This window comes from Rhineura floridana, chromosome 5, assembly GCF_030035675.1.
Source record: "Rhineura floridana isolate rRhiFlo1 chromosome 5, rRhiFlo1.hap2, whole genome shotgun sequence".
NCBI classification, from domain to species: domain Eukaryota; kingdom Metazoa; phylum Chordata; class Lepidosauria; order Squamata; family Rhineuridae; genus Rhineura; species Rhineura floridana.
The window spans coordinates 170,365,047-170,391,627 of NC_084484.1; the positions used below are offsets into that span (position 1 = coordinate 170,365,047).

At 41.5% G+C, this 26,581-nt stretch overlaps 1 protein-coding gene across 14 annotated transcripts in view; it reads right to left on the bottom strand.

Annotated features, from left to right (window-relative positions):
- The window catches only part of FAT3 (FAT atypical cadherin 3), a 697,764-nt gene that overhangs the window by 212,759 nt on the left and 458,424 nt on the right, over nt 1–26,581 (bottom strand). The window contains exon 5 of one of the 14 annotated variants that reach the window (XM_061628867.1): nt 8,150–8,188. The exons of the other annotated variants lie outside the window; for them this stretch is intronic. Within the exon in view, the coding sequence (XP_061484851.1) occupies nt 8,162–8,188 (27 nt within the window). The 3' untranslated portion in view covers nt 8,150–8,161. Of the gene's footprint in view, nt 1–8,149; nt 8,189–26,581 lie in introns of those variants that run through there. 14 annotated transcript variants of the gene reach the window in all.

Here is a 26,581-nt window from a genome sequence, read left to right on the forward strand (position 1 = left end):
GCTAATCTTTAACCCAGGGATAGGGAACTTATGGCACTCCAGATGTTCCCATCCTCCCTGACCACTGGCCATGTTGACTGGGACTAATGGGAGCTGGAGTCCAGCAACATCCAGAAGGCCACAGGTTCCCGATCCCTGCTTTAACCAGTTACTTTATTGGTTCCTGTTACTAGCAACCAGTGACTCCCTAGCATGTCCAATTAAAAACAAGCAAAGCTCAGGAAGTGGGTGATGTCAAAGACCCTTTACCTGAGACTCTGGTGAGCTAGCACCAATCAGACTAGATGAGGGACAGCCAACATGATGCCCCCCCATATGTTATTTTACTCCAAACCCCATCAGCCCAGGTATCATGGCCAACGGCCAGACATGGTGGAAGTTGGAGCCCAATAACATCTGGAGGGTATCACATTGGCTATTCCTGGTGTAAACAACACTGCCCTAGATAGACAAATAATCTGACCTGGTAGAAGGGAGTTATCTATATTGCCTGCAAGCTTTTTTCAGAACCACCTATAACATCCCATCTGCATTTAAAACTAGTCCCATTACTTTGTTATGACCAGGTTTAGGAAGCTTTAACATCGAGTATTGATATTAGGGAGACATTCTTCACTAACTTTGACTCACTCTACTTTGGTGGATAATAGTCATTCAAAACCTCTTGTCTGCACACTTCAGGGGATAAAGTATCTCCCAGCCTGACTCCTCTTAGAGTCCTTGCGCCTGCTGAGATTACAGCTCAAGACTACAAAGCTCATCACATTACCATATTTTCACAGGCTCATCTACCATTCATTTTCTATTCACGCAACTTGCTTGATTCCAATCTCCTCAGTCAGCGGGAACTAAACACCTTCCTTCAAAGTTTCTTTAAGATTATGGTGATTGCTATAGAACTCTAATCTCCTCCCTTTACAAGCTGGCTGGCCCAGATCTGTGAAAGCATATAGGGGACCGTTAGCAGCAGCTCTAGCTGCATTTAGTGGCAAAGACATTTTCGATTATGCAGAACCCTTCTCCTTTATTTCTCTGTGTCTATCTTTAAAAATGTCTTTTATCTCCTATAACTTTTGCATATTACCGGAATAAAAAAAAAAGTTATTTTTGTAAGCTAGTAAACAATCAAATTTGACTGGATTCCCAAGAAAGGGAACTCCAACTCTTAGCTGCTGCGCAGAATCAGCCTAAATATCTTTAGTCAAAAATAAGTCTCACTGAGCTCAATTCAGTTCACATTTAAAACCAAAACTATAAAATTTGCACTTTCTGAAACAATGAGAACTCAAACACAGACATCCTTTGAAATTCACACTTATCCGAATGTTGTCATGTAGTTCTCCGACCTATCAATATTTACAAAAATGCATACATTAGGGGATAGTGTGCATACAAGTGACTATATTAGTGAAAATAACATTAAAATGCATTATAATAGGATAAATTGCTTGCAAAAAAATGTATGCCTTAGTCAAAATAGCATACAAAAATTTGAACTAAAATATTGAAGAATTTTCATGAGGAATTTTTAAAACAAAATTTGTAAATATCTGCAGAAATATGGAGAAACAAATTTAAGATTGGAAAAATGAGAAACTGAGAAAACCGGAATTAACATATTCTTCCACCCCTACTGCCAAGTAAATGTGTACAGGACATAGTGCAGTGCTGGACAACCTGTGGTCCTAGAAGCTGTCACAGGTGTCCTTAGCCTAATTTCAAAAGCCCTCTGCAAGTAGGGATGCATTAATATGTCAATGTTGGTTTCAGTTCCTTGTTTTTCCAATATTAAATTCAGTTCTCCACATTTCTACATCAGTTAGTGATTTTTTTAAAAAAGAAGTATCTCATGAACTTTTAAACTTCTCATGAAAATTCATTAGCATTTTAGTGCAAATTTCTCCTAATTACACAATTTTTGTATGTAATTTTGCCTAAGGTACACATTTGTATAATACATCTCCCGTAATACAGTTGTTCCCAAACTTTCCCCCCATGGACCACTTGAAAATTGCTGATGGTCTTGGTAGACCACTTCATGATTTTTCTGCCTGTGATAGCAACTGTAATGCACTGTGCTAGATGCTATATATATATTTTAAATGTATTGTTAAGGTTTCTTTTGTTTCTTATATTGTATTGTATTGTATTGAAATACGCATTCCATAGAATTCAAATTATAATACAATGAAATACAATGTATGAAATGAAAGAAGCATTAAAAATACAAATAAAAATCAATACAAATATTTAACGCAAAGCATGCCATAGACGACCTGAATGAAGCTCATGGCCCACAGTTTGGGAACCCCTGCCCTAATATAATGCATTTTGCATGTTATTTTCAGTAATACATACATTATATTTTACCCTAGTTTATGCATTTTTGGAAACACTGGAGAACTGCACTGGAAAATTCAGGTAAGTGCAACTTTTGAAGGATGGTGCGTTTTGATTCATGTATTGTTTTGGGGAGTGCAAATTAGGGAAGTTTGCATTTAAATGCAAATTGAACCAAATTTCTCCCTGTCCCTATCTACGTGATCAGTTCAGACATCTGGCAAGGGTGATCTGTCCCTCCCCAGGCAACCCTCTGGATGTGGATGAAGAGTGAGTGAGTGGGGAGTGAGTGAGAAGGGGTGTTAGAAAAAGAGAGAGAAAAGGGGGGAGAGAGAGAAGTGGTGGCAGAAAGAGGGAGAGTATTTATTTTATTTTATTTATTTTATTTTATTCGATTTATTAGTCACTCATCTGGCTGGAAACCCAGCCACTCTGAGCGACGTACAAAATAAAGGCATATAAACATCAAACATAAAAGTAGATAAACGTCAAAAAACAAGCAATAAAACTAAACAACAAAGTAGAAGCTATCCCCCAACCCACACAGCCCAACCCAAAGATCAGAAAGTCCTCCTAAAGAAGCTGCGTTTGAAGGCTGGAGGGTGGGGCAAGGCAGGTGGAAACAGCCTCCCTTGATGGCAACAGAGTCTCTCTCCCCTCATAGTCCTTCTCTTGAGGCAGCTCCCTTTTGAAGGCTGGAGGGTGGGGCAAGGCAGGTGGAAGCGGCCTCCCCTGATGGCAACAGAGTCTCTCTCCCTTCATAGTCCTTCTCTTGAGGCAGCTCCCTTTTGAAGGCTGGAGGGTGGGGCAAGGCAGGTGGAAGCAGCCTCCCCTGATGGCAACAGAGTCTCTCTCCCTTCAGAGTCTCTCTCCAAGATAGGTAGTCCTGCCCATTTTTGCTTCTGACCCCACTGACAGCCGGCTTCAGAACCAGACATCACTACCACGCCCCCCTCCAGATTTGCCCTGAGGAATCCAAATGCAGCAAAGGGCCTACAAAGGTTGGAGACCCTTCGCTTCCCACGTAACACAACAAGGGCTGGATATTGAACAAGGTAAGGTAACCAGTGCCCGGATAATGCTAATAAGATAACAGACCAAACAAGTAGGGCCGGTTCTAAAGGGAGGCCAGGTGGGGGACTGGCCCGACGGCCCCTGGAGCTACAGGGAGCCCTCAGCCACCCCTCCGCTCCCCTTCCGTGATCCGTGGGCCCCTCACCCCCCCACTTACCTGTCTGCTGTCTTTTACCATTGCCCTTAACGAAGATGGCAGCCGTGGTTTCCCTAAGGTACTGAAGCCCCTGGCGCCATCTTAGTTGATGGCAGAGTTGTGCGTGCATAGCACGCACGCATGCCATCAACAAAGATGGCGGCGGAGGCGTCATCCCCGTAGGGAAACCGCAGCCGCCATCTTCGTTAAGGGCAATGGTAAAGACAGCAGACAGGTAGGTGGGGCAGGGGGGTGCATGCGCGCGTGGTCACGCACGCACGTGCACACACATGCTGGGGCCCAGGGCAAGCTGATGCCCAAGGGCCCTGGCATTCCTGGAGCAGGCCCTGCAGACAAGGACTTATAAATATAGTCTTTGTCTTTAACACACGTAACTGAGAGCATACTCATGTTCTTGTACTGAGTTTTCAAAAGAGCTTGAATTGCGCCTCTCAGTTGCAAACTTAAGTACACGTCCTTGGAAGCAGCCGCTGTTGAAATCAATAGGAGTTGCTCCTGAGCAAATACGTTTAGGATATGTGTCTTTCCCTCCTTCCTTCAGTGCAATAAAAACATGTCAATGTGGAAAAAATAATGATGGAGTCTTATATGGGAAAGGTTATTCAGGTTAGGAATAATGAGATTCCAAAATGTCACTGAATACAAAATACATTTTATGTTTCACAAACCTTTTCCCATTGTTTAAAAGGGACCTTTGTGTTTTTTTATTCCTTAAAAAATAGAATTTGAATAATGTATGCATATAAAAAATGCAAGATGTTTATTTGGTAGCAAAAGTCTATGTAAAAACCTCTTCAGCTCTGGGAGACAAACTGGAAACATCTTAAAAACCAGAGAGATGCATATACTTTATTTATTCATATCCCACCCTTTCTCCTAGTAGGAGCCCAGGGTGGCAAACAAAAGCACTTAAAACACTTTAAAACATCATAAAACAGATTATAAAATATATTAAAAGACAACTACTATTAAAAACATATTAAAACAAAACATCTTTAAAATATATTTTTCAAAAGCTTTAAAAACGTTTTTAAAAAAGGTTTAAAAATATATTAAAAAGCAATTCCAACACAGATGCAGACTGGGATAAGGTCTCTACTTAAAAGCTTATTGAAAGAGGATGGTCTTCAGTAGGCGCTGAAAAGATAACAGAGATGGTGCCTGTCTAATATTTAAAGAGAGGGAATTCCAAAGGGTTGGTGTCACTACACTAAAGGTCCATTTCCTATGTTGTGCGGAACGGACCTCCTGATAAGATGGTATCTGCAGGAGGCCCTCACGTGCATGATCGACTAGGTATATAAGGAATAATATGGTATTTCAGGTATCTTGGTCCCAAGCTGCATAGGGCTTTGTACACCAAAACTAGAACCTTGAACTTAGCTCGGTAGCTAATAGTGACACGTTGGCAATAACCTGCTCCAGTGAGCAGTCATGCCACCACATTTTGCACCACCAGCAGCTTCTGGACCAATCTCAAGGGTAGCCCTAAACAGAACGCATTACAGTAATCCAACCTGGAGGTTACCAGTGCATGGACAACAGTAGTCAGGCTATCCCGGTCCAGAAATGGCCGCAGCTGTCTTACCATTGGAAGCTAGTGAAAGGCACTCCTAGCCATGGAGGTCACCTGGACCTCTAGCGACAAAGATCGATCCAGGAGCACCCCCAGACTACGGGCCTACTCTTTCAGAGGAAGTACAACCCCATCCAAAGCAGGCAACTGACCAATTATCTGAACTTGGGAACCACCAACCCACAGCGTCTCCATCTTGCTAGGTTTGAGAGTCAGTTTATTGGCCCTCAACCAGCCTACCACAGAGTCTAGGCAGTGGTCTAGGGCTTGCACGGCCTCTCCCGATTCAAATGTTACAGAGAAATAGAGCTGGGTACCATCAGCATACTGCTGACACCTCACGCCAAATCTCCTGATGACCACTCCCAAGGGCTTCATATAGATGTTAAACAGCATGAGGACAAGCGTCAGGACAACCAATGACGATTCAGTCCCATAACCAGGCCTGAACCCAGACTGGAATGGGTCAAGATAATTATTACTAATGGTGTCGTCGTCATCATCAATTATTTATATGGCACCATCAGATACACATGGCGCTGTACATAAAATAAAACCAAGTCCCTGCCTCTAAAGGCGTACAATCTAAATGAAAGAAAATGAAGACAACAAATGAAGGTAGGGGAAACAAGTAAGAGGTCAAAAGGGGGAATTCAAATACACAAACATATGAATAATGTGTGTGAACATCATCTTTGTGAACACATGAAGAGGCTGTCTTATACCGAGACAGACATTTTGTAACACTGAGTATAGCATTGCCCAGACTAATTGGCAGTGGCTTTCCAAGGTCTCAGTCAGAGGTCTTTTATCTCAGCCCTATGAACTCAGATCCTTTAAATAGGGATGCTAGGGGTTGAATGGTGTTGAAAAAGTGGGTAAAGATACCCCTCATTCCTTCTCTCATTGGGGGCCACCCAATGAAAATGACTAGCAGCATATTCAGGACGGGGGGGGAGGAAAGTACATCTTCGCTTGCCACAAAGCGTAAGTAATTTATGGAATTTGGTGCAAGATGCGATAAAGGCCAGTGGCTCTGATTGCTTTAAAGGGGGAATTAGGCAACTTCAAGGAGGTGAGAGTTATCAGTGGCTGCTGACGATTTAGCTAAATGGAACCTCCATGTTCAGAGACTGTATATTTCTGGGATGCCGCGGAACAAACAATGGGAGAGGCTGTTGTTATCATACACAGTTTGTGATATTCTCAGAAGAATCTGGAAGGTCATTTTTGGAAACAGAATGCTGGACTAACAGGATTGTGATCTGATCCAGTAAGGTTCTTCTTACAGCCTTACTTCCAAGTAGAATTTTTGTAATAAATAAATAAATAAATAAATCGTGGTTTACCTGAAAGCGTAAGTCATGAGTGGGGAACCTCCAGCCTGTGGCCTAATCATGACCCTTCAAGCACTACCATTTGGCCTCCAAGGCCATTTTCTCCAAACCACGCCTACCCACCAGCTGATGTCACTATTGATGTCAGCTAATAGGCAGAAGGACAGGGGTTGATCCTCCCTTGGTTGCGCAATGTTGTTCCCCAGCAGGGAACAACATCTTGCAACCAAAGCAGCAGGATTTAATCCCTGCTCATCAGTTAAGTGGGAATTAAAGCTCTGTGCCATAGTGTCCTTTGAGGCCTCCCCCTCCCCCTTTAAATCCCCAATCATGGAGACTTAAGGGAAGAGCAAGGGATTTTGACAACTGGGCATCCCTGTCTGCCTGCCAATCATGTGAAGTCATAATGATATCATGTGATTGATAAGTGGGCAGCCCTACCCACCTGTCAGATCTTGCCTGCGAGGTAGATTCTGATAAGGATCTGGCCCACGGAGCATTAAGGTTCCCCGCCCTGGCTTAGTTCAAGATGAAGAACTAATGATGACTATATTAACAATCACATGGATAGGGATTGCTTTTAGGTGGAAGAACTTTCAAATATTAAATGGGATTGTTATAGAAAATCTGGACTGTAGTGAAGCTGATAGGCTGTGTGTATATTTCTTCTGTACAGTATAAATCTATCCTAATGATACTATATCAAGTATTAATTCATTTTATACTACAACATGGTTTGTGACTGTCAATCACTGGAATCGTTTTGTTGGATACCAGAATATCTCTGAGATTTCCCGCACTCTGTAGTGTAACAATGCATACACTATGGGTTGTATTCAATACCGTGCTACAGCTAATGTTATGTCAGTGCAAGGATTTCTCTTTGCATGACAGAATGATTTTCCATCTCCTTCCTCCCCCCCCCCACTCCTTAAGTCTGTTCTAGGGTTTCCCCAAACCCTCCAGAGCAGATTTGGGGATGGTGCAGGCTACACAGGGGGAGAAGAGGGAGGGGAAATCCTCTTGCGCTAGCACAAAAAGTTTGTTGAATACCACCCTGTATGAGTTTTCATAACTTGGTCATCTCTTTACCAAGGCCTGTGACTGAGTGTATGTCTTTCCCTCCTCCTGCACTGCTGTTCTGTGGTTTTACATTATGATTTTAATATAAATATTACTTGTTTAATTGTAACTTTTTTCCTACCAGCCCTGGGGCCATTTAGTGAAGGGGAGGATATAAGTAGAAATAAATAAATAAATGTTTTCGTTGGGAAATGTCAACAAATAAAAATATGGGAAAAGAGAGATCCAGGTCCCAGCAGACAATGGCGATGGTTTGGATTATAGATCATGGTCTCTCTCCATCCTTCTCACTCTAAAAAGTATTAGACAGAAAAGGGATGGAATGCATAGGTACCATAAATCTGTAACTAGCCTTATATATTCCAAATGCTTTTGCATTACCTTTATCTTGAGTTATTCAGCAGAAACGCACAGATTAATTAAATACTGACATTTTTATTCTTAAGGATATATTCATCCAGAATTTCCTATAGGAGTGTTTAGAATAAGCACATTTCTCAGAAAGATAGATAGAAAAAATAATAACATACTACCCTACAAACTAACTTTGTGATGTGACAGGTTAGAAAATGATATTACGGTTCATGATATTCCTCAATTTCTTGGCATCTTGACTTCAGGCTAGAAAAAAGAAATTGCTTTTTGAGGGTAGATTTCATTGAACTTGATACTTTGGAGCCTTGGTAGCCTTTCTTCCTAAAACATATCACATGATGAACATGTGCAGTGTTTGGTCTGTGATTATAAATTAAGTATTAATTCGTAGTACTGGCTAGTTATACTATTTATAATAGAAAAGTAACTTACTATTACATACTGCCAAACACCAGAATAGTAAAGTGCAGCAATAACTTTGCAAAAATCAATGGCAATAAATATAATTTCATGTTGAAAATCTATCCCATTTTCTTCCACACACTTTTGGAAAGAAATTTGGTGTAGTATAAATAATGGAGGGTACCTTAACATTTCTACTTTAAATTAAATCAATCTTCTAATGCCACTGGGCATCTATTGTAAAACCTCTCCCAGTATTATAACAGAACAAAAAGTCTTGTGGCACTTTAAAGATTAACAAATTTATTTTTATTAATTAATTAATTAAGTATTAATTACTTAATACTGGGAACGATCTATCGTCCCCCTGATCAAAATGCTCAGGGAGACCTTGAGATGAGATATGAAATTGAGGAAGCATCCAAACTAGGAAATGTGGTAGTAATGGGTGACTTCAACTACCCGGACATAGACTGGCCGCATATGTGTTCCAGTCATGACAAAGAAGCAAAGTTTCTAGATATTCTCAATGACTATTCCCTAGACCAGTTGGTCATGGAACCGACCAGAGGGACGGCAACCCTGGACTTAATCCTCAGTGGGGACCGGGACCTGGTGCAAGATGTAAGTGTTGTTGAACCGATTGGGAGCAGTGACCACAGTGCTATTAAATTAAACATACATGTAACTGGCCAATTGCCAAGAAAATCCAACACGGTCACATTTGACTTCAAAAGAGGAAACTTCACAAAAATGAGGGGATTGGTAAAAAGAAAGCTGAAAAACAAAGTCCAGAGGGTCACATCACTCGAAAATGCTTGGAAGTTGTTTAAAAACACTATATTAGAAGCTCAACTGGAGTGCATACCGCAGATCAGAAAAGGTACCGCCAGGGCCAAGAAGATGCCAGCATGGTTAACGAGCAAAGTCAAGGAAGCTCTTAGAGGCAAAAAGTCTTCCTTCAGAAAATGGAAGTCTTGTCCGAATGAAGAAAATAAAAAAGAACACAAACTCTGGCAAAAGAAATGCAAGAAGACAATAAGGGATGCTAAAAAAGAATTTGAGGAGCACATTGCTAAGAACATAAAAACCAACAACAAAAAATTCTATAAATACATTCAAAGCAGGAGACCATCTAGGGAGGCGATTGGACCCTTGGATGATAAGGGAGTCAAAGGTGTACTAAAGAACGATAAGGAGATTGCAGAGAAGCTAAATGAATTCTTTGCATCTGTCTTCACAGTGGAAGATATAGGGCAGATCCCTGAACCTGAACTAACATTTGCAGGAAGGGATTCTGAGGAACTGAGACAAATAGTGGTAACGAGTGAGGAAGTTCTAGGCTTAATGGACAATATAAAAACTGACAAATCACCCGGCCCGGATGGCATCCACCCGAGAGTTCTCAAAGAACTCAAATGTGAAATTGCTGATCTGCTAACTAAAATATGTAACTTGTCCCTTGGGTCCTCCTCCGTGCCTGAGGACTGGAAAGTGGCAAATGTAACGCCAATCTTCAAAAAGGGATCCAGAGGGGATCCCGGAAATTACAGGCCAGTTAGCTTAACTTCTGTCCCTGGAAAACTGGTAGAAAGTATTATTAAAGCTAGATTAACTAAGCACATAGAAGAACAAGCCTTGCTGAGGCAGAGCCAGCATGGCTTCTGCAGGGGAAAGTCCTGTCTCAGTAACCTATTAGAATTCTTTGAGAGTGTCAACAAGCATATAGATAGAGGTGATCCAGTGGACATAGTGTACTTAGACTTTCAAAAAGCTTTTGACAAGGTACCTCACCAAAGACTTCTGAGGAAGCTCAGCAGTCATGGAATAAGAGGAGAGGTCCTCTTGTGGATAAGGAATTGGTTAAGAAGCAGAAAGCAGAGAGTAGGAATCAACGGACAGTTCTCCCAATGGAGGGCTGTAGAAAGTGGAGTCCCTCAAGGATCGGTATTGGGACCTGTACTTTTCAACTTGTTCATTAATGACCTAGAATTAGGAGTGAGCAGTGAAGTGGCCAAGTTTGCTGATGACACTAAATTGTTCAGGGTTGTTAAAACAAAAAGGGATTGCGAAGAGCTCCAAAAAGACCTCTCCAAACTGAGTGAATGGGCGGAAAAATGGCAAATGCAATTCAATATAAACAAGTGTAAAATTATGCATATTGGAGCAAAAAATCTTAATTTCACATATACGCTCATGGGGTCTGAACTGGCGGTGACCAACCAGGAGAGAGACCTCGGGGTTGTAGTGGACAGCACGATGAAAATGTCGACCCAGTGTGCGGCAGCTGTGAAAAAGGCAAATTCCATGCTAGGGATAATTAGGAAAGGTATTGAAAATAAAACAGCCGATATCATAATGCCGTTGTATAAATCTATGGTGCGGCCGCATTTGGAATACTGTGTACAGTTCTGGTCGCCTCATCTCAAAAAGGATATTATAGAGTTGGAAAAGGTTCAGAAGAGGGCAACCAGAATGATCAAGGGGATGCAGCGACTCCCTTATGAGGAAAGGTTGCAGCATTTGCGGCTTTTTAGTTTAGAGAAAAGGCGGGTCAGAGGAGACATGATAGAAGTGTATAAAATTATGCATGGCATTCAGAAAGTGGATAGAGAAAAGTTCTTCTCCCTCTCTCATAATACTAGAACTCGTGGACATTCAAAGAAGCTGAATGTTGGAAGATTCAGGACAGACAAAAGGAAGTACTTCTTTACTCAGCGCATAGTTAAACTATGGAATTTGCTCCCACAAGATGCGGTAATGGCCACCAGCTTGGATGGCTTTAAAAGAAGATTAGACAAGTTCATGGAGGACAGGGCTATCAATGGCTACTAGCCGTGATGGCTGTGCTGTGCCACCCTACTCAGAGGCAGCATGCTTCTGAAAACCAGTTGCCGGAAGCCTCAGGAGGGGAGAGTGTTCTTGCACTCGGGTCCTGCTTGCGGGCTTCCCCCAGGCACCTGGTTGGCCACTGTGAGAACAGGATGCTGGACTAGATGGGCCACTGGCCTGATCCACCAGGCTCTTCTTATGTTCTTATTATGATTATATACAAGCTAGAACTTCCCACCCACATGATGGATGATGGTATAAATTAAATGGATGCCAACATTAATTATCCTAAACTCTGAATATGGTTTTCAATGTAGCCATTCAACATTTAATTATCCCCCTGTGCTAGAGATGGAAAAATCTACGGCTTTCACTGCCTTTGAAAAATGTGTACAAGGAAAGATTGAAGGCTACCATATCTATTATACGTAATCCCAACGTGATTCAGAAAGTTTCCTAGCCATATATCTTATTGTCACCATGCTACAAATTATGACAATTCTGGAGTGTTGCTTCCACAACTGCTGGTGAAAAATAGGTATTTTGTCTAAATGATACATTATTTGTTAAACTGAGGGGAAAATAACAGCAGGATCCTAAATTTTCTGTGTCATTTGCTTACTCCTACATGTATTGCTTCTCTATATTTGTTATCTGGTACAGATTTTAGTCTTTGTGCATTCAGGCCCTTTTTTTTCCTAGGCAGGAGAAGAGGCACAAAATGTGGATATATACTGCTAGTATGGAAATCCCGCTCTTAAATGCACCTATTGCAAACCGCTCATCCAGAATCTCTTTGTCGGGAAGGTCAGCCTATTCTTGGGCCACTTTGTAGTCTATTTTAGCCACAGGGAGATGTCCACCATGCCTGCGTGCATCACAGACATTAAAGCAATACAGCAACAGTAAATTTGAGGCCCTGGCAATGGTTAGGAGCTTTAAATATTTGTAACAAAATAATGCAGTGTTAAAAGATACACTTCACTTAACGCCAAAAGCTTGTAAAGGCAAACTGTGAAAGACACCCTGCTGCTTGCGAATCTTTGAAACATTAGGACATTTATGAAAAATATAAGCACAGAAATTTAATAAATGCAGAATGCCTTTCTGGAAGGTTGGAAAATGGCATGGGAGATGGTATCTGCCCATGGGGAAGAGACGAGATAAAACGAGGAAACACTGCATGAACCTTATTTTTGTTTGATAGGTAGACACAAAACTGCTGAGCTACAGGATTTAAGAAACTTGCAGCAAAGCAGAGGAATGCAGAGGGAGAGAGGAGTAAAAAAAGAGAAATCTATGAACCCTGAACTCATTCCCTGGGTAAATTACTTAGAATGAAACCAGCACCAGATAGAGTTGCAAGACTATGAAGAACAACATACCAAACACCTTCAAACGGTTAAGAAGGGCATTTTAAACTACTCTTCAAGTTCCATCATTTCTCTTTTAACAAGAGCCCTTTAACTTAATTTAGACTAAATTAGCTGTATTTGTCTGTAAATGTTTCAGTTAAGTACCACTAGAAAAAGGAGGCAGAAATGTTGATCAATAACAAAAATGCATCAGTTTGAACTTCTCTCACCAAGGGAGAAATAGGCAGGGCCTCCCCTCCCTGCGCCCTATAGCCCAGTCTTTGGACTACAACACCCAGCTGGGCTGGCTGGGGCTGATGGGAGTTATAGTCCAAAATATTTGGAGGCCAACAGATTGGCAAAGGCTGGTCTAATTTATGAATGGCCACTAGAAGGGGAGTAGTGGCCAAGCTCCAGTTTGCCAGTCTCTCATCAGTTCCTTTCACAACACCACTGCTAAGGGAGGACAAGAAAGCTGAGTGCCAACCCTGCAGGAGCCTAATTCTTCTCATTTTTCTCTTCCCGCAATGGTAGGAACTGGCACCAACCATCTGTTTAGCAGTGGAGGATGAAAGGAAGTCCAAACTGAGCACTTAGGCCGTTTCCCCCATGCTCTGCTTCCATATCCCCCCCCACACACACCACTAACACAAATGGTGAGAACTAGCGCTCAGGTAGGAATGGACAAGTCTGACGATTTCATTTACTCTCAGGTTCTTATTTTTCCAATATTTAATTCAGTTCTCCACATTTCCACAAAAATTTGAGGCTTTTAAAAAAAAATCCTCATGACATTTCATCAGCAATTTAATGCAAGTTTTTCCTAATATACACTTTTTTGTATGTAGTTTTGACTAATACGCAAAATGCAAGCATTTTTTCTTAATATAATGCAATTTTGTACGTTATATTAATTAATGTGTGTATTTTTATGCACACATTCCCCAAATATACGCATTTTTGTACACACAGTTTGGAGAATTGCATTGCAAACTTTGGGGACGTGTGAATTTCAAAGAATAATTGTGTTTCAGTTCCTATATTGGTTTCAGAATTGCGAATTAGGTATTAAAAAGTGAAGAAAATTGAATTTCTCCTCCATCCCTATTCACAGGTGGCACCAGAGAGAGGAGCAATGGAGGACAAGTACTCTTTATACAAATAGCTCTCCATGCACACACAATTCTGGACTCATAGGATTACTTGAAAGAAAGGGAATTTTTCATGTGCAAATCATAACTAAATCACAAGCCGAATTAGGATAAGGCTACAATCCTTACTACGCTTACTTGAAAGTTAACTTCAGCAAAAGCAATATGGCTTACTTCAGAGAAAATATATCTCAAACACTGTGTTTTCTCATTTTTAAATGTGGGACAAAGCTCTCCACCGCCTGCACTTTGGCCATTCCATGGCCTGCTGTATCTTCCTTTCCCTGCTGATGTGGTGCTGTGCAAACTGCAAAATCCTTCCATCTTGAATTTTGTATAGTGCTTTGAACACCTGGAAATGATACACAAATGCTGCTGCTGCTGTTATCCTCTTGTCCGGCTGTAGAAATTAACTACCAGAAAGAGCTGCTTCGGAGAAGCTCTCACAGCTTGTAATTTCTGTAAACCGGGGGTTACCAAACTGTGATCCATGGGCCACCAGTGGTCTGCAAGCTTCATTCAGGTGGAACTGTGGTTGAAGATGGGAGATGGCACAGCCATCACATTAAATATTAATACTGATTTTTATTTTTATTTTTACTGCTTCTTCTAACTCTTATATTGTATCATGTTGTATTACAATTTGGATTCTATGGAATTTTAGCACAGCACATTGTAACTGTTACAACAGGCAGAAAAATCATTAAGTGGTCTACCAAGACCCTCAGCAATGTTCAAGTGGTCCACAGGAACGAAAAGTTTGGGAACCACTGCTGTAAACAGTAAGCGTGGATCCCCTTTTTTTTCTTTTTTTGTGAGTTATAGTCATTTGAAAAATCCCAATACAACCTAAGATCACATGAGATGGGAACCTCTGAGAACCTTCTGGTCGGTGTTTCCATAGTGATGCATGCATTGTCCAATCAATGACCGCTTCATGAATAATCTACAAATATCCAGCAATTCTACTGTGCTACTGTTTAATTAGCTTTGCAAGCTAAAGGATCTCTGTTCTGGCATCACCATTATTCTTATGTTTGTTTAGCTTCCTGTTTCAAACCCTCTTTGGTTCACCTGTTCTGCATCCAGGTGAGGGAACCAGTCCCCACAGCTCTTCTCTTTTCCTTGCGTGAGAACCATACAATTTCATTTACTCTTAATATTTTTTCTACTGCCTCCTCTTGTCTCGTTGTCCTTTTCCATTTATTTTAATTATGGGGCTTATATAGTTATTCCATTATGTTAGGTTTCCTGAGCCTCAGGGACATGGCCAGCTATAAATCTAAACAAACCCTTCATGACAAATTTAGCTTACACCTATAGCATGTGTACAGCAAATAAGCTTTCATAGGTGCATTATAATGCCCTTATACAAATCTATAGTGCAACAACACATGTAAAATTGTGTGGAGTTCTGGTCACTGCATCTCCAAAATGATGTTGATGGGTTGGATACTGAGCTAGAAAAAAGTGCAGAAAAGGGCAACAAAAATGATCAGCGGTCTTTTGAAACTCCCTTATGAGGAAAGTTTATAACTCTTGCCCTTTTTAAGTTTACAAAAAAGCAAGTAACGGGAACCTATAAATTATGAATGATGTTTTTCTTCCCCTCTCATAATACCAGAACTCAAGAGTTATCCAATAAAGCTGGGTAGTGAGAGATTCAAGACAGGAAGTACTTCCTCACACCGTGCAGAGTTAAACAATGGAATTTGTTATCACAGAATGCGGTGATAGTCACTAGCAGTCAGAGGGAACTCAATGCCTTGTGCAGGCCAGGGTGAAAACTCTCTCTCTCTCTCTCTCTCTCTCACTCTCATGTGTGTGTGTGTGTGTGTGTGTGTGTGTGTGAGAGAGAGAGAGAGAGAGATTTTTGCTACGCCAGCTTCCAGACTAGTGCAGTGAGAAGGCCTGGATCAGAACTGCTGTCACCACATGGTGGCAGAATAGCCGACTCAAGATTCATCAGATCTTTTGGGGGCCCAAATCTGCCCCCTTCCCACCTCAAACAACTTGTTCTGGGGGTTTCTGCTGGCTACGGCTGGTGGGGATACCACCGACGGTAGTTTCCACCGACTCACTGTATGGGCAGGTACTTCTCGGTAGCGGAGGCCGGAGAAGGGACACCTCTGCCTCTTACCTTCTAGCTCCGTGGATCAGAGACTTGGATTGCAGCATTAGGTGTTTTAAAAAGGGGATTAGACAAATTATTGGAGAATAAGGCTATTAATGGCTTCTGGTTATGCTGTCTATATTCTACCTCCCTGAAAAGAGGTAGCGAGACTCTAAATTTCAGTCACTGGGGAACAGTGGGAGAGGAGTTACTGCTCTCACGTCCTGCTTGTGGGCTCCCTATAGTCATGCGGTTGGCCACTATGGAAAACAGTATGCTGGGCAAAATAGGCCTTTGGTCTGATGCATCATTATTATTCTTGCATGAAGGGGGAACCCTGGATCCATCGCTATCCACAGGACACATACCAGGCCTGCAGTCACAGACGTTGTTGCAGATCATTGCAGAATAGCCAGAACATATACACAGACAGCTTCAATATGTTTAACATTATTTAATTGTCTAGATGGGAAACTGTCTGAACAAGGAAAAGGGGCTAGAAGCTTTTCTTTCTTCTAACAAAAGCTGGAATATTTAGAGAAAGGGTCTGAGCAATCTCTGCGAGAGCCGGGCCCCTACATTCCCTGCCCCTATGCCTGGCTGCATCCATAGCATAGTTTTCAGAGTTTTTAATTAAAGAGGTTTTCCAGCTTTTGAAACAGACAGAAAAAATGAATGTGGTTCCCCTCCCACCCGTTCCCCATTTTGGGGGGCATTTCAGAAATCTCAACTGTTTGACCAAAGAGCAAGGGACAGCAAAGAATTGAACGTGTTTACAGTGGACGATGCTGAAACTATTGCAAGGCCCTCAACTCTCTGAAAATCTACTGCCTGCTCAGTGCTTTAAATATATATCACAGTGTAAGTGTCTTGTTCCTTTTTTAACACTCACTTCTACTGAAGCAGAAAACCCTTAACTGCATTTGTGTTATAAAACTGCTGACCAAGGGAACATTACTGAAGTCTTCCTACTGTTCTTGAACAGTCCTGCTTCTTAAGTGGCTCTCAGAAAATTAAGGGGCAGTTGGAAACTTCCAAAACTGTGGGGAGAGTGGGAACAGGGAAAGACAGCAGTCTCTGCAATAATGCCACCAGCTATTTTGCAGAATTTCGCTGTGCAGTACAAACTGCATATTAAAAAACAAAAAAGAAAAGAAAAGCTACTGGACCTGAAAATGGAATAAGAGCGCTCTCAGTGATGCAGTTGACAATCCTTCATCTCTTTGGACCCTATTAATTAGGAACAGCACTACAATCTATGCACCTACTTATCAGTGCAGACAATTCTAATACCTACCAGACTTTCTCAGTCAGCACAGCCAGATTTTTATACTTGAATGCCAAGAAGCAGTTCACAGAGTACAACAATTCCCATAATCCCTGACAACTGGCCATACTGGCTGGAGTCAATGGGAGTGGGAGTCCAGCGACATTGGGAGGGCCATAGGCTCTTTGTCCCTGATGCACCAGTCTGGACAAGTGTAATATGTGAACAGAATGGAAACTCACCACTTTTTCCAGCTGGCACCACCAGAGAAATTGCTACAAGCCATATCTACAATTGCCTGCGGATGCACACTATGTTTTTTCATATTTAAATTATGTTTGTCAATATGGCTGCATACCTGGACCCCTTTCTGAACGTTACATTCAAAGAAGTACCATACCACTTTAAACAGCCATGGCTTTCCCACAGATAATCCTGGGAACTGTCATTTGTTAAGGGTGCTAAGAGTTGTTAGGAGACCCCTATTCCCCTCCCAGAACTACCGTTCCCTAGGAAATGGGATTGACAGTCTGAGAATTGTAGCTCTGGGAGGAGAATAGGGGTCTCGTAACAATTCTAAGCATCCTTCACAAACTACAGTTCCTGGGATTCTTTGGGGAAAGCCATGACTGCTTAAAGTGGAATAATTGTAGAAAAATTTATGGCGTGATCGTGGCCATGGACTTACTAATTTATCTATTTTGCACATTTTACAGCTGCCCCCCCCCCATGGTACTGAGTACCAATACCAGAAGAAAGAAAGTTGATAGTCGTTAGGGAAAAGGGAGGGAAAGGGAGTTAATAGGGTTTTTGTATTATTTTGTAACTAAATACATGTTAATGCAAAATGGAAATAAAAATAAATTAAAACACACACACACACAAACAGTAACACTGAACAACAACTTAATAAAAACAGCCCTAAAAGTAAAAGCTAGGTAAACTAAGCAGCAGTGAACTATCCTGAGCAACCAAATGAAAAATATAAGAGTGTGCTGGATCAGGCCAGTAGTCCATCCTGTCCAGCATCCTGTTCTCACAGTGGCCAACCAGATGCCTGTGGGAAGCATCTGAGCACAAGAACACTCTCCCCCTTCTCCTGCGGTGTCCAGCAACTGGTGTTCAAAATCATACAGTGTGTCAGAGGGAACACATTTTTGAGAGCAAGATTTGAATTTTTTTTGCACCAGCCACCAAAATGACAATAAGGAGAGAGGCAAGGCAGACTCTTAAACCTATTATGGTGAATCTGTTCTGCGTACAAGATAAAAGCTGGTGAAGTTCTGGCTTTACCATCCCTCCTACAACCACATGTGGCTCTCATGATACATTCTGCCCTCACTTCCCATTCTTACTTGGCCAGTAAGAGTTCCTCAAAATGAACCCTTAATTATATAGCTGCTTTATTTCTGGGAAACACAGGAGTCATCCCAGAGAAGTTTGGTTTAGCTAACATGAAGTCTCAGGCAGAATCTCACACAATTTAAAGCTCAGTCGCTTGCATGCTACCAGGAACGGATGGTCTGTGCACCATGACAAATGCGGGAAAGGTTATAAATGAAATAGTGTCACAAATGCTTAAATCAGACTATTAGACTTGTGACCAGTGCCTCCAGTGGAAGATACACGTACTCATGCAGCCAAAACAGCAACAGCCGTGTACAAGGAGATGTCAGTTGACTCAGGGAAATCTTGAGTTTGCAGAACACACAGTGCACAAAAATCAAAGGGCGGGTGACTCTGGGCAGCAGAGAACCCCCAAAACAACCCAGGCTGGAAGGGGCTGTGACAGGAAGAGAGTGACTTATGATAGTCCTGGAGTGCAGCTCACACTCAATACTGCAGGCTAGGTTCTGAGTGGTTTACAACAACCCTGCAGTGTTGTCCAGAGGTTTACACATGGGCACGTACACACACACACGTTGCAGGTAGATATGTCAAGAGAATTCTGATAAAAACACAAATGGGAGTGGAAATTGCCAAATTGCTTTTTTGTCCGGAATGGAAATAATTCCAGTGAACACAATCAGTATTCACTGTTGTTGTTGCTTTCAGTCCACAAATGATATGTAATTTATTACTCCCCTCCCCTCTTTGCATTGTGTTTCCTTTGCACTGAAATGAATGGGGTGGAATAATGTGGTGGCAATGTAATTTAAGTAATGAATTACGTACATTACATAATTTCACCATAGTGGATAGAGGAACAAGTAACATCATTTATGGTGGAGGACAAAGTGCAGAAATGGAAACAGTGCTGCATCCAATGAATATAGGGCAGAATGGAAAACAATGCCTTCTTACATCCTTACCTGAAGGTTGTGCTGAAGCTGAGAGAGTAGTATACAAGAACTCTGAAGCATAGTTTGTTTGTTTATTACATTTATATCTCACCTTTCCTCCAAGGAGCTGCAGGTGGCACACAAACATGGTTCTCCTCCCCACCCCATTTTATCCTCTGTGAGGCAGGTTAGGCTGAGAGACATTGACCGGCACAAGAGCACCCAAGCGAACTTCATAGCCAAGCAGATATTTGAACCCTGGTCTCCCAGGTCCCAGTCTGACACTCTAAGCCTGCTCCGAAGTTCTCGGTTGCACCCGTATTACAGGCCTGTTTTGACAGGCTCACAGCAGTGCAGCGAATTGGCCAAAGATGGGGCTACTTAAACTTCCTCCTCCCAGGGCAGATCTCTTGCATGCAGAATCCTCATGCCCCACTGCAACCCACATGCATCCTGGGTGTACTGTGAAATTTTTAAAAACTGAATGAACGAATAAATAAATTTTGCACATCAATCACTCCCCCCAAACCTTGTCAGGAGCCACTGGAATCAGTGAACCACTGTGCTGTAGGTGGCCCACCCTGACACCCCCTCAACATGGGCTCAACAAGCGTGCACATACCAAGGGTACATTTTTTGGGGGGGCTGGCAAAACTAAAGGAGGAAGTTTGCATCATCCATACAATCCAACAAGTAATGAGTAGTAGTAACTAATTAGAAACAGATAATATTTCACATGGCTCAGTATCACACAAAATGACCTAAGTGACTGTCTACATGTGTGAATTAAAGGGCCAAAAGTCAATTTCAAGAGGGGCAAGCAGAGAAGACATGATCCTTGAAGTGACCTGCCCAAGTTCAGAAAATGAGGCCACTTGTAAAGGAATCTTCTTTAAACACCTTCAAGCATAGAGGAATAGAGTATATATGAAGACCAACAGTCTTTAAGATATCTAGTCCACTAAAAAAATTGATGGGAACAGAGTGGGAATTAGGCCTATTTTGCAGTATAAGAACTCTTGCTGTTAATAAACTGTATATGTGTGTCTGTAAATGACAGAACTGTTCAAAAAAAAATTCTTGTTGTCCAGATGGAGATCTGTAAACCCAAATCTGTCTTCTATTAACACCTCAAGCTCTGTCTTGCTAAAGAGAGTGCTCCTAAAGCATTAGATGCTTTAAAAATCTCAATTCACACAAAAATTGTCATTTCAGAACTAGATAGAGCTTTGCCAAAATGTTCTCCCATTAAACCTCCCCCCACCTTGACCATTCTCAATCGCTTAATAAGAAAATAAATTGCATTTGGAAGTTATCAAGGGGGGAGCGAGGACTGTAGCTTATCTTACGGGCTGAGGAGTCTTTGAGGCTGTCCCTTTTATTCTACATCCCTCCAGTGGACTGTGCTATGCAACCCTCCCAGATGCCCACATGCTTACAGCAAAGCCAAGGACATGGACGGGGGCTCTTGCAGGCTCCAAAGGCGACAGACTGGCAAGAGATGACTGTACAGTGGAAGATGACACTGACTCACATGTACTCCTCACCCATCCCGTAAGAAAGTTAAGCGCAAACTCTGCTTAAACGAACATACAAAATGACTTCTCAAGCATTCTGAGAAAGAAGCAGAAAAAAACCCAGGCTTTTTCTCATAGGCAGGAAAAGTTGGTGCAGGATTCAGAACAGTGCTAGCACTAGACGCCTGACTAAGAACATATGAATGATCTCTCATGTGCTGGACCTCATTTCAAAACTGCTCAGTACTGCAACTGAACACAAAGGTTTGGATCTTTTTTTATTTCCCCCTTTTTAAAGCATCAATGTGCAAGTCAATGAACTGTAACCAGATTAAACATTTCACTTCCATCAAACTGCACATGTACACTGGCAGAGCAGAACAGCCTTAATTTATATTCTCTCCACCTCAGAGGAAGCTGGGGGGGGAAGGAGCTTGCATATTCACATCTGAAAATGATTCACTTTCAGCATGCGTGCCAGACAGCTGTCGCTCCATGTGCTACCTGAACAAATCAGACAACTAATTTCATTATGCAGACATGCTGTAAAGACACGAGGGAGAGAGGAGCCTTCAGTGAAGGGCCACTGGACAAAATGCTTACAGTGATGTTGCTACAGAGGCCTAAGACTGATGCATGTATACACACTGCAGGAAAACACAGGGCTGCAGCTGAAAACAGTGGGCTCACACCAAGCCCTGACCCCCTCTGGCCATAAGCTTTGGCAAAACTCACCTTCTGTCCTGATGTCATCATGTTGTGGATTTCCTCAGCAGCAGCAGGAGCCAATGTAGGCAGGGAAAGGAACAGCATGGTGACATTAAAGACATGCAGCAACTTTTACTATGTTGCAAAGATGAGGATGGAATGTGACAGAGGACCGTCATTTTGGTGGGCAATCCTGTGGTTCTTATAACATGTCGTTCTGTCTGTCATGCCTTTGCTGTTTAAAAAATATCTAAGCCTCATCAGCCATTTCGGTAAGAATTACAGCAGCCAAATTAAACAAAACAGGAATTAATATTATTACCACTGCACTGTGTTTTTTAAACTTTAACTTACATTATGCCCCAATAACAGAGTTAGTTCAGAAGCGAAAGCAGCATCCGTACATGATAGATAAGAATGCATGAGCCTGATGGGGATCCCTTACAAAATTGTCACACAAATGAGAGGTTGAATGGACATCATTTTTCTCGGGACAGAACAGAAATAACAACAACAACAACAACAAAACAATAATAGTTGTTGCTGGACCAAATTCTCCTGTTTTAATTAAGTGTGGCAGGTGATGATCAGAGAAAGGGCCTTCTCTGTGGCTCCTTGCCTTTGGAATTTATTCCCTAGAGAGATCCACTTGGCATCTACATTATTATAATTTAGGCTTCAAGAATATCCACACAGGCTCTAAGAGCTGTTAAGATCTTTTGAGTTTTCAACCTTCTAACAGTTTGTGATTTTTATCATCTTAACTTTATGGATGCTCTTTTAGTTTTTTTTAAAAAAAATAGGACTGAGCCAAAATAGGTTTGAGTATATGCAGTGTTTTTCTAAAGCTTTCTCAAACCATGAAATACAATCCCCCCTCTCTCAGCAAACGTTTTCGAGAACCTGTGAAAAGGGAGCTAAATGTTTAAACTTTGCTAATTACATGGGGCAGCCCTCACTTTAATGGGGTTACAGGGCTAGAGAATATAACTTCACTGTTGAGGCAACCAGTCTGATACTTCCTGTTTTGTGGCAATCAAATGCCACAGCACAGCAAAACAGGTATGTCTCAGTAGGGGATGAATTTCCCTGCCCACTTATTCAGAGTGAGGGTAAAGCGACAGGTACCGACATCGTCAAATAGATCAGTTTTGATTGGCTATATAGCATCATGATGTCATCATGTTTCACAATGTGAATCAACATTACAAAAAAGAAGGAAGTAATGATGAAGCTGCAGAGAAGGGGGAAACAGGAACTGTGAGCATGAACCGTCATGGACAAAAATAAAACAAAGGGGGGTAGATAATGGGTTATTTTGGGGGGAGGTGTTCAGGGGTATATTGTACCCCCAAGGCCAACTTCTTCATCAAATATTTGCACTGTATGTTTGAGACAACTCTAATTACGAAATGGTATTTAATAATTGCACCTTGTTAGGTGGTGAGCTTTGATTTCCTGTTGTGGCTCAGGAGGGTCCCAGGTTCAATCCCTGGCATCTCCAGATAAGGCTGGGCCCCAGGTTCTATCCCTAGGGTCTCCAGAGGGACCCTTGTCTTAAATCATGGAGAGCTACTGCCAGTCAGTGCAGACAATACTGAGCTAGATAGACCAATGGTCTGACTCAATACGAGGCAGCTTCCTATATTCCTATGTAAAAGTTGTGAAGACAGAGCTAGAGATGTTTCCTGTTCTCCCCTGTATCCGTCACATGCAGCACTATTTCAGTTCCACTTCAGTTCGTCTATTGCTGAAAACTATGTGTGGCATTCACTGCTAGTCCTACACAGAGTAAACCCATTGAAGTTAATAGATATGACTGACTAATTTAGGTTCATTAATTTCAGTGGTCCTATTCTGAGCAGGACTTAGTTGAATACAACCCAGTGTTATTTGTCTCACCGTTCACTGTGATGAAATCACACAATTTACATAATTAATTATGTAAATTACATTGTCATTACGTTATTTCAGCCCATTCATTTCAATGCAAAGTAAACACAATGAAAATTGGGGGTGGGGGGAGATGCAATCAATTACATATCGTCTGAGAACGGAAAGCAACAGCAGTGAATACTGATCATATTAACTGGACTGATTTCTTTTCCAGACTTGGAGCAAATAAGTGAACATTGGCAATTTCCATTCCCGTTGGAATTCTCCAACACACATAGGTAGAGCCAATATTTTTCTCCTATTTACGAAATGGAGAGTTCTGTTGAGTACCCATCCTCAAATATTCAATAAACTTTTAAAACCACCAAAAATGAATCAGGAAGCGTGAGGATGCTGCTCCTCCTTTTTAAATTCTCAAATCTTTTTACAGAGCGATGATAGTACAGTATAAGAAGATGATGGAAGCTTTCTCTAAAAAAGGGGGAATTAAATATTCACTTCTTTCACTGCCTCTCAGATACCTGGCTGAGCAAAAGAAAAAGGACTACAGCCAAGAGAGGAAGGAAAGGGACAGGGGGCGGGGGCAAGGGAGAGAGACTCGACAAAATTGCTCAGATAGCCCAGCATTGGAAAGAAGAAAATGCAGGTTTTCTGGAAACTGCAATCACACCTCATTTTGTAGGAGGTATTTATTTCCATCTCTGTTCCACAAGAAGATAACCACCTAAATGTCATTTCTTTTTCCACCCAGAACGCTTAAAGACCCACAATTCCCATCCCAATCTTTGATGCATTTAAGCCTTTTTTGGTTGTTATTGTTGTCGAGTAATCAGAGGAACTGCATTTGGGTTGCTGAAGGTTATAAAGTAATATAACGCTCAGGTAATTTTCATCCCTTTCAAACTTCATCCATTTTTTGTGCACCTTCAGGCTAGGGGTTGGGGCGTAGAATGGGTGGTCCAAGGAGACCAGTTGGTACCTTACAGAACAAAATAAAATGTTCAGATAGGGAATTTATATAATATCACTGATTGCCACGATGTGGAGTTTCATGAAGGGACTCCAGAAATGGAACAGCCACTATAGAAGGGCAGATTCTGAAGGGGTTAAGTCTCTCTAAACTTAAGTTTCACGTGAGGATAAAATGGGATGAAACCATCCCTGTATGAAAATCACTGACACAAACATTAAAAGAATGCAGAAGAATGTACAGATAAACCCGATGCATTCAGTGCAAGCACTGGGGGGGGAGGGGTAAGGATTGTACCCACTAGCCATCCTCTCCAATATGCCCAAGTCAGCATTTGTGTTTCATTAAGCTAGGGACAGGGGGACCAGATATTGGTGGACTCCAATTCCTTTCAGCCCCAATCAACATGGGCAATGGCCAGGGGTAATGGGAGTTGTAGTCCATCATCATCTGGAGGTCCACAGGTGCCCCCTCCCTGCTCCTGCTTAGGGATGTGCAAGAATTCCACCCAATTTGGATTTGGTACCAACTTATCCATTCATTTGCTTATTCTCTATCGTTTCTGCTCAGATTTTTATGTAGTGATATTCCATGGCTATTTAAAAAATCAATATTTATCTAAAATACTGAGATATTAAGACATTTCTATTAATTTATCAATCTTTCCTTTAAAATTATCAATATTAATATTAATTTCTTTGTGAGAGAAAAATGGATTGGTAAAATCATTTGCTTTTTGTTTTTAATAATGATGTAAGTTGTTTGAAGACCTTCAGCAACTAACAAATCTAAAATAAATAAATAAATAATAATAATAATAATAATAATAATAATAATAATAATAATAATAATACAGGGATGTCCCTGAAGCCTTGAAAATCCCCTCAGTAGGTATTGCTTAGCTGGGACTAATGTCCAGGATCTGGATAGATGTATGAGATTTTAAACCAATTTAATATAGTGCAGTGAAAGTTATGTCAGTTTAAAATCTCAAAGGAGGAGGAGGCGGTATTCCCCCACCCCCCAGAATATTCTCCAATAAAACTCCCAATTGGTAAGCTGTTTCTGAATCCATCACTGTGCATCAGTATGCCACAAATAAATAAATGTACTGGCATGCAGATTAGTAACATATTCTGTGGGCTAGTAATTAGTGTACATTTATCTTCAAATTACAGAACCTGATGAATATTGTAACAATAGCACTATATATACAGCACCAAGGGGTCTAGCAGGGTGCAGCTATACAGGGAAGTTGTAATGAAAAGCTCACCAATAAAGTAACCTCAGTGTGCTGCAATAGCAATAAAACCCTGCAAAGTTGGCATTCATGGATGTCTTCTTCCTTGCCTGTGTAGTTCTAATTCTTTTTTTCTATTCAAACTTCACACTGATTTGTTATGAATAGGCTAAAGAAAGACCTTTAAGGGTATTATGCCACAGTCAAATTTAGAGGAAATAAGGTCAGGCTTATTTCAGGAAATAACTAAAAGGACCGCCATACTCACAGGGGGGCATCAACCCCCCACCTCGGCATACGCTTACCATGCAAGTGGGAAACGGAAGCTTTTAGGTCAATCTCCAGTCAGATATCTTTTCACGGGGAGCCAATTTTATTCTCTTTTAATGCCAATCAGACGCTAATGGGAGGAAGAGTATGAAATAATTCCGGAAGGCTAAAGTGGAACTACGGAGAGGCCATGGTTATACTGGCAATTAAGGGTCCCCCCAGGAGGTTAATTAACCACATTAAGAGCCAAACATTTCACAAAACGCTTCACAAGTGTTATAAAAGAAGCTCTTCCTCTTCAGACAACTTAGTGCCAAACTGTCAACAGTCTGTCTGTTTTTTGCTTTTGTTACTGAGAAACATGCCGTCAAATGGGCAAATTTCAATGTGTTCTAAGGCGGGGGGTGGGTGAATCTGGGCCTCTAATCTTTGAACCTGCCAGTCCATAATTTGGCTTCTACCAGTCTTGAAGATCCTGAAGCAGTAGCATACTAAATCACCCCCTTGACTATTCCATCTTCAAAACAGCCTGCAACAGTGTGATTTTGTATTCATCTCCAACCTATTACTCTGCAATACCAGGTAGCAGATTCCTCATTAGCAGCATGTGAATCTATTTGGAACAGACGACTAACG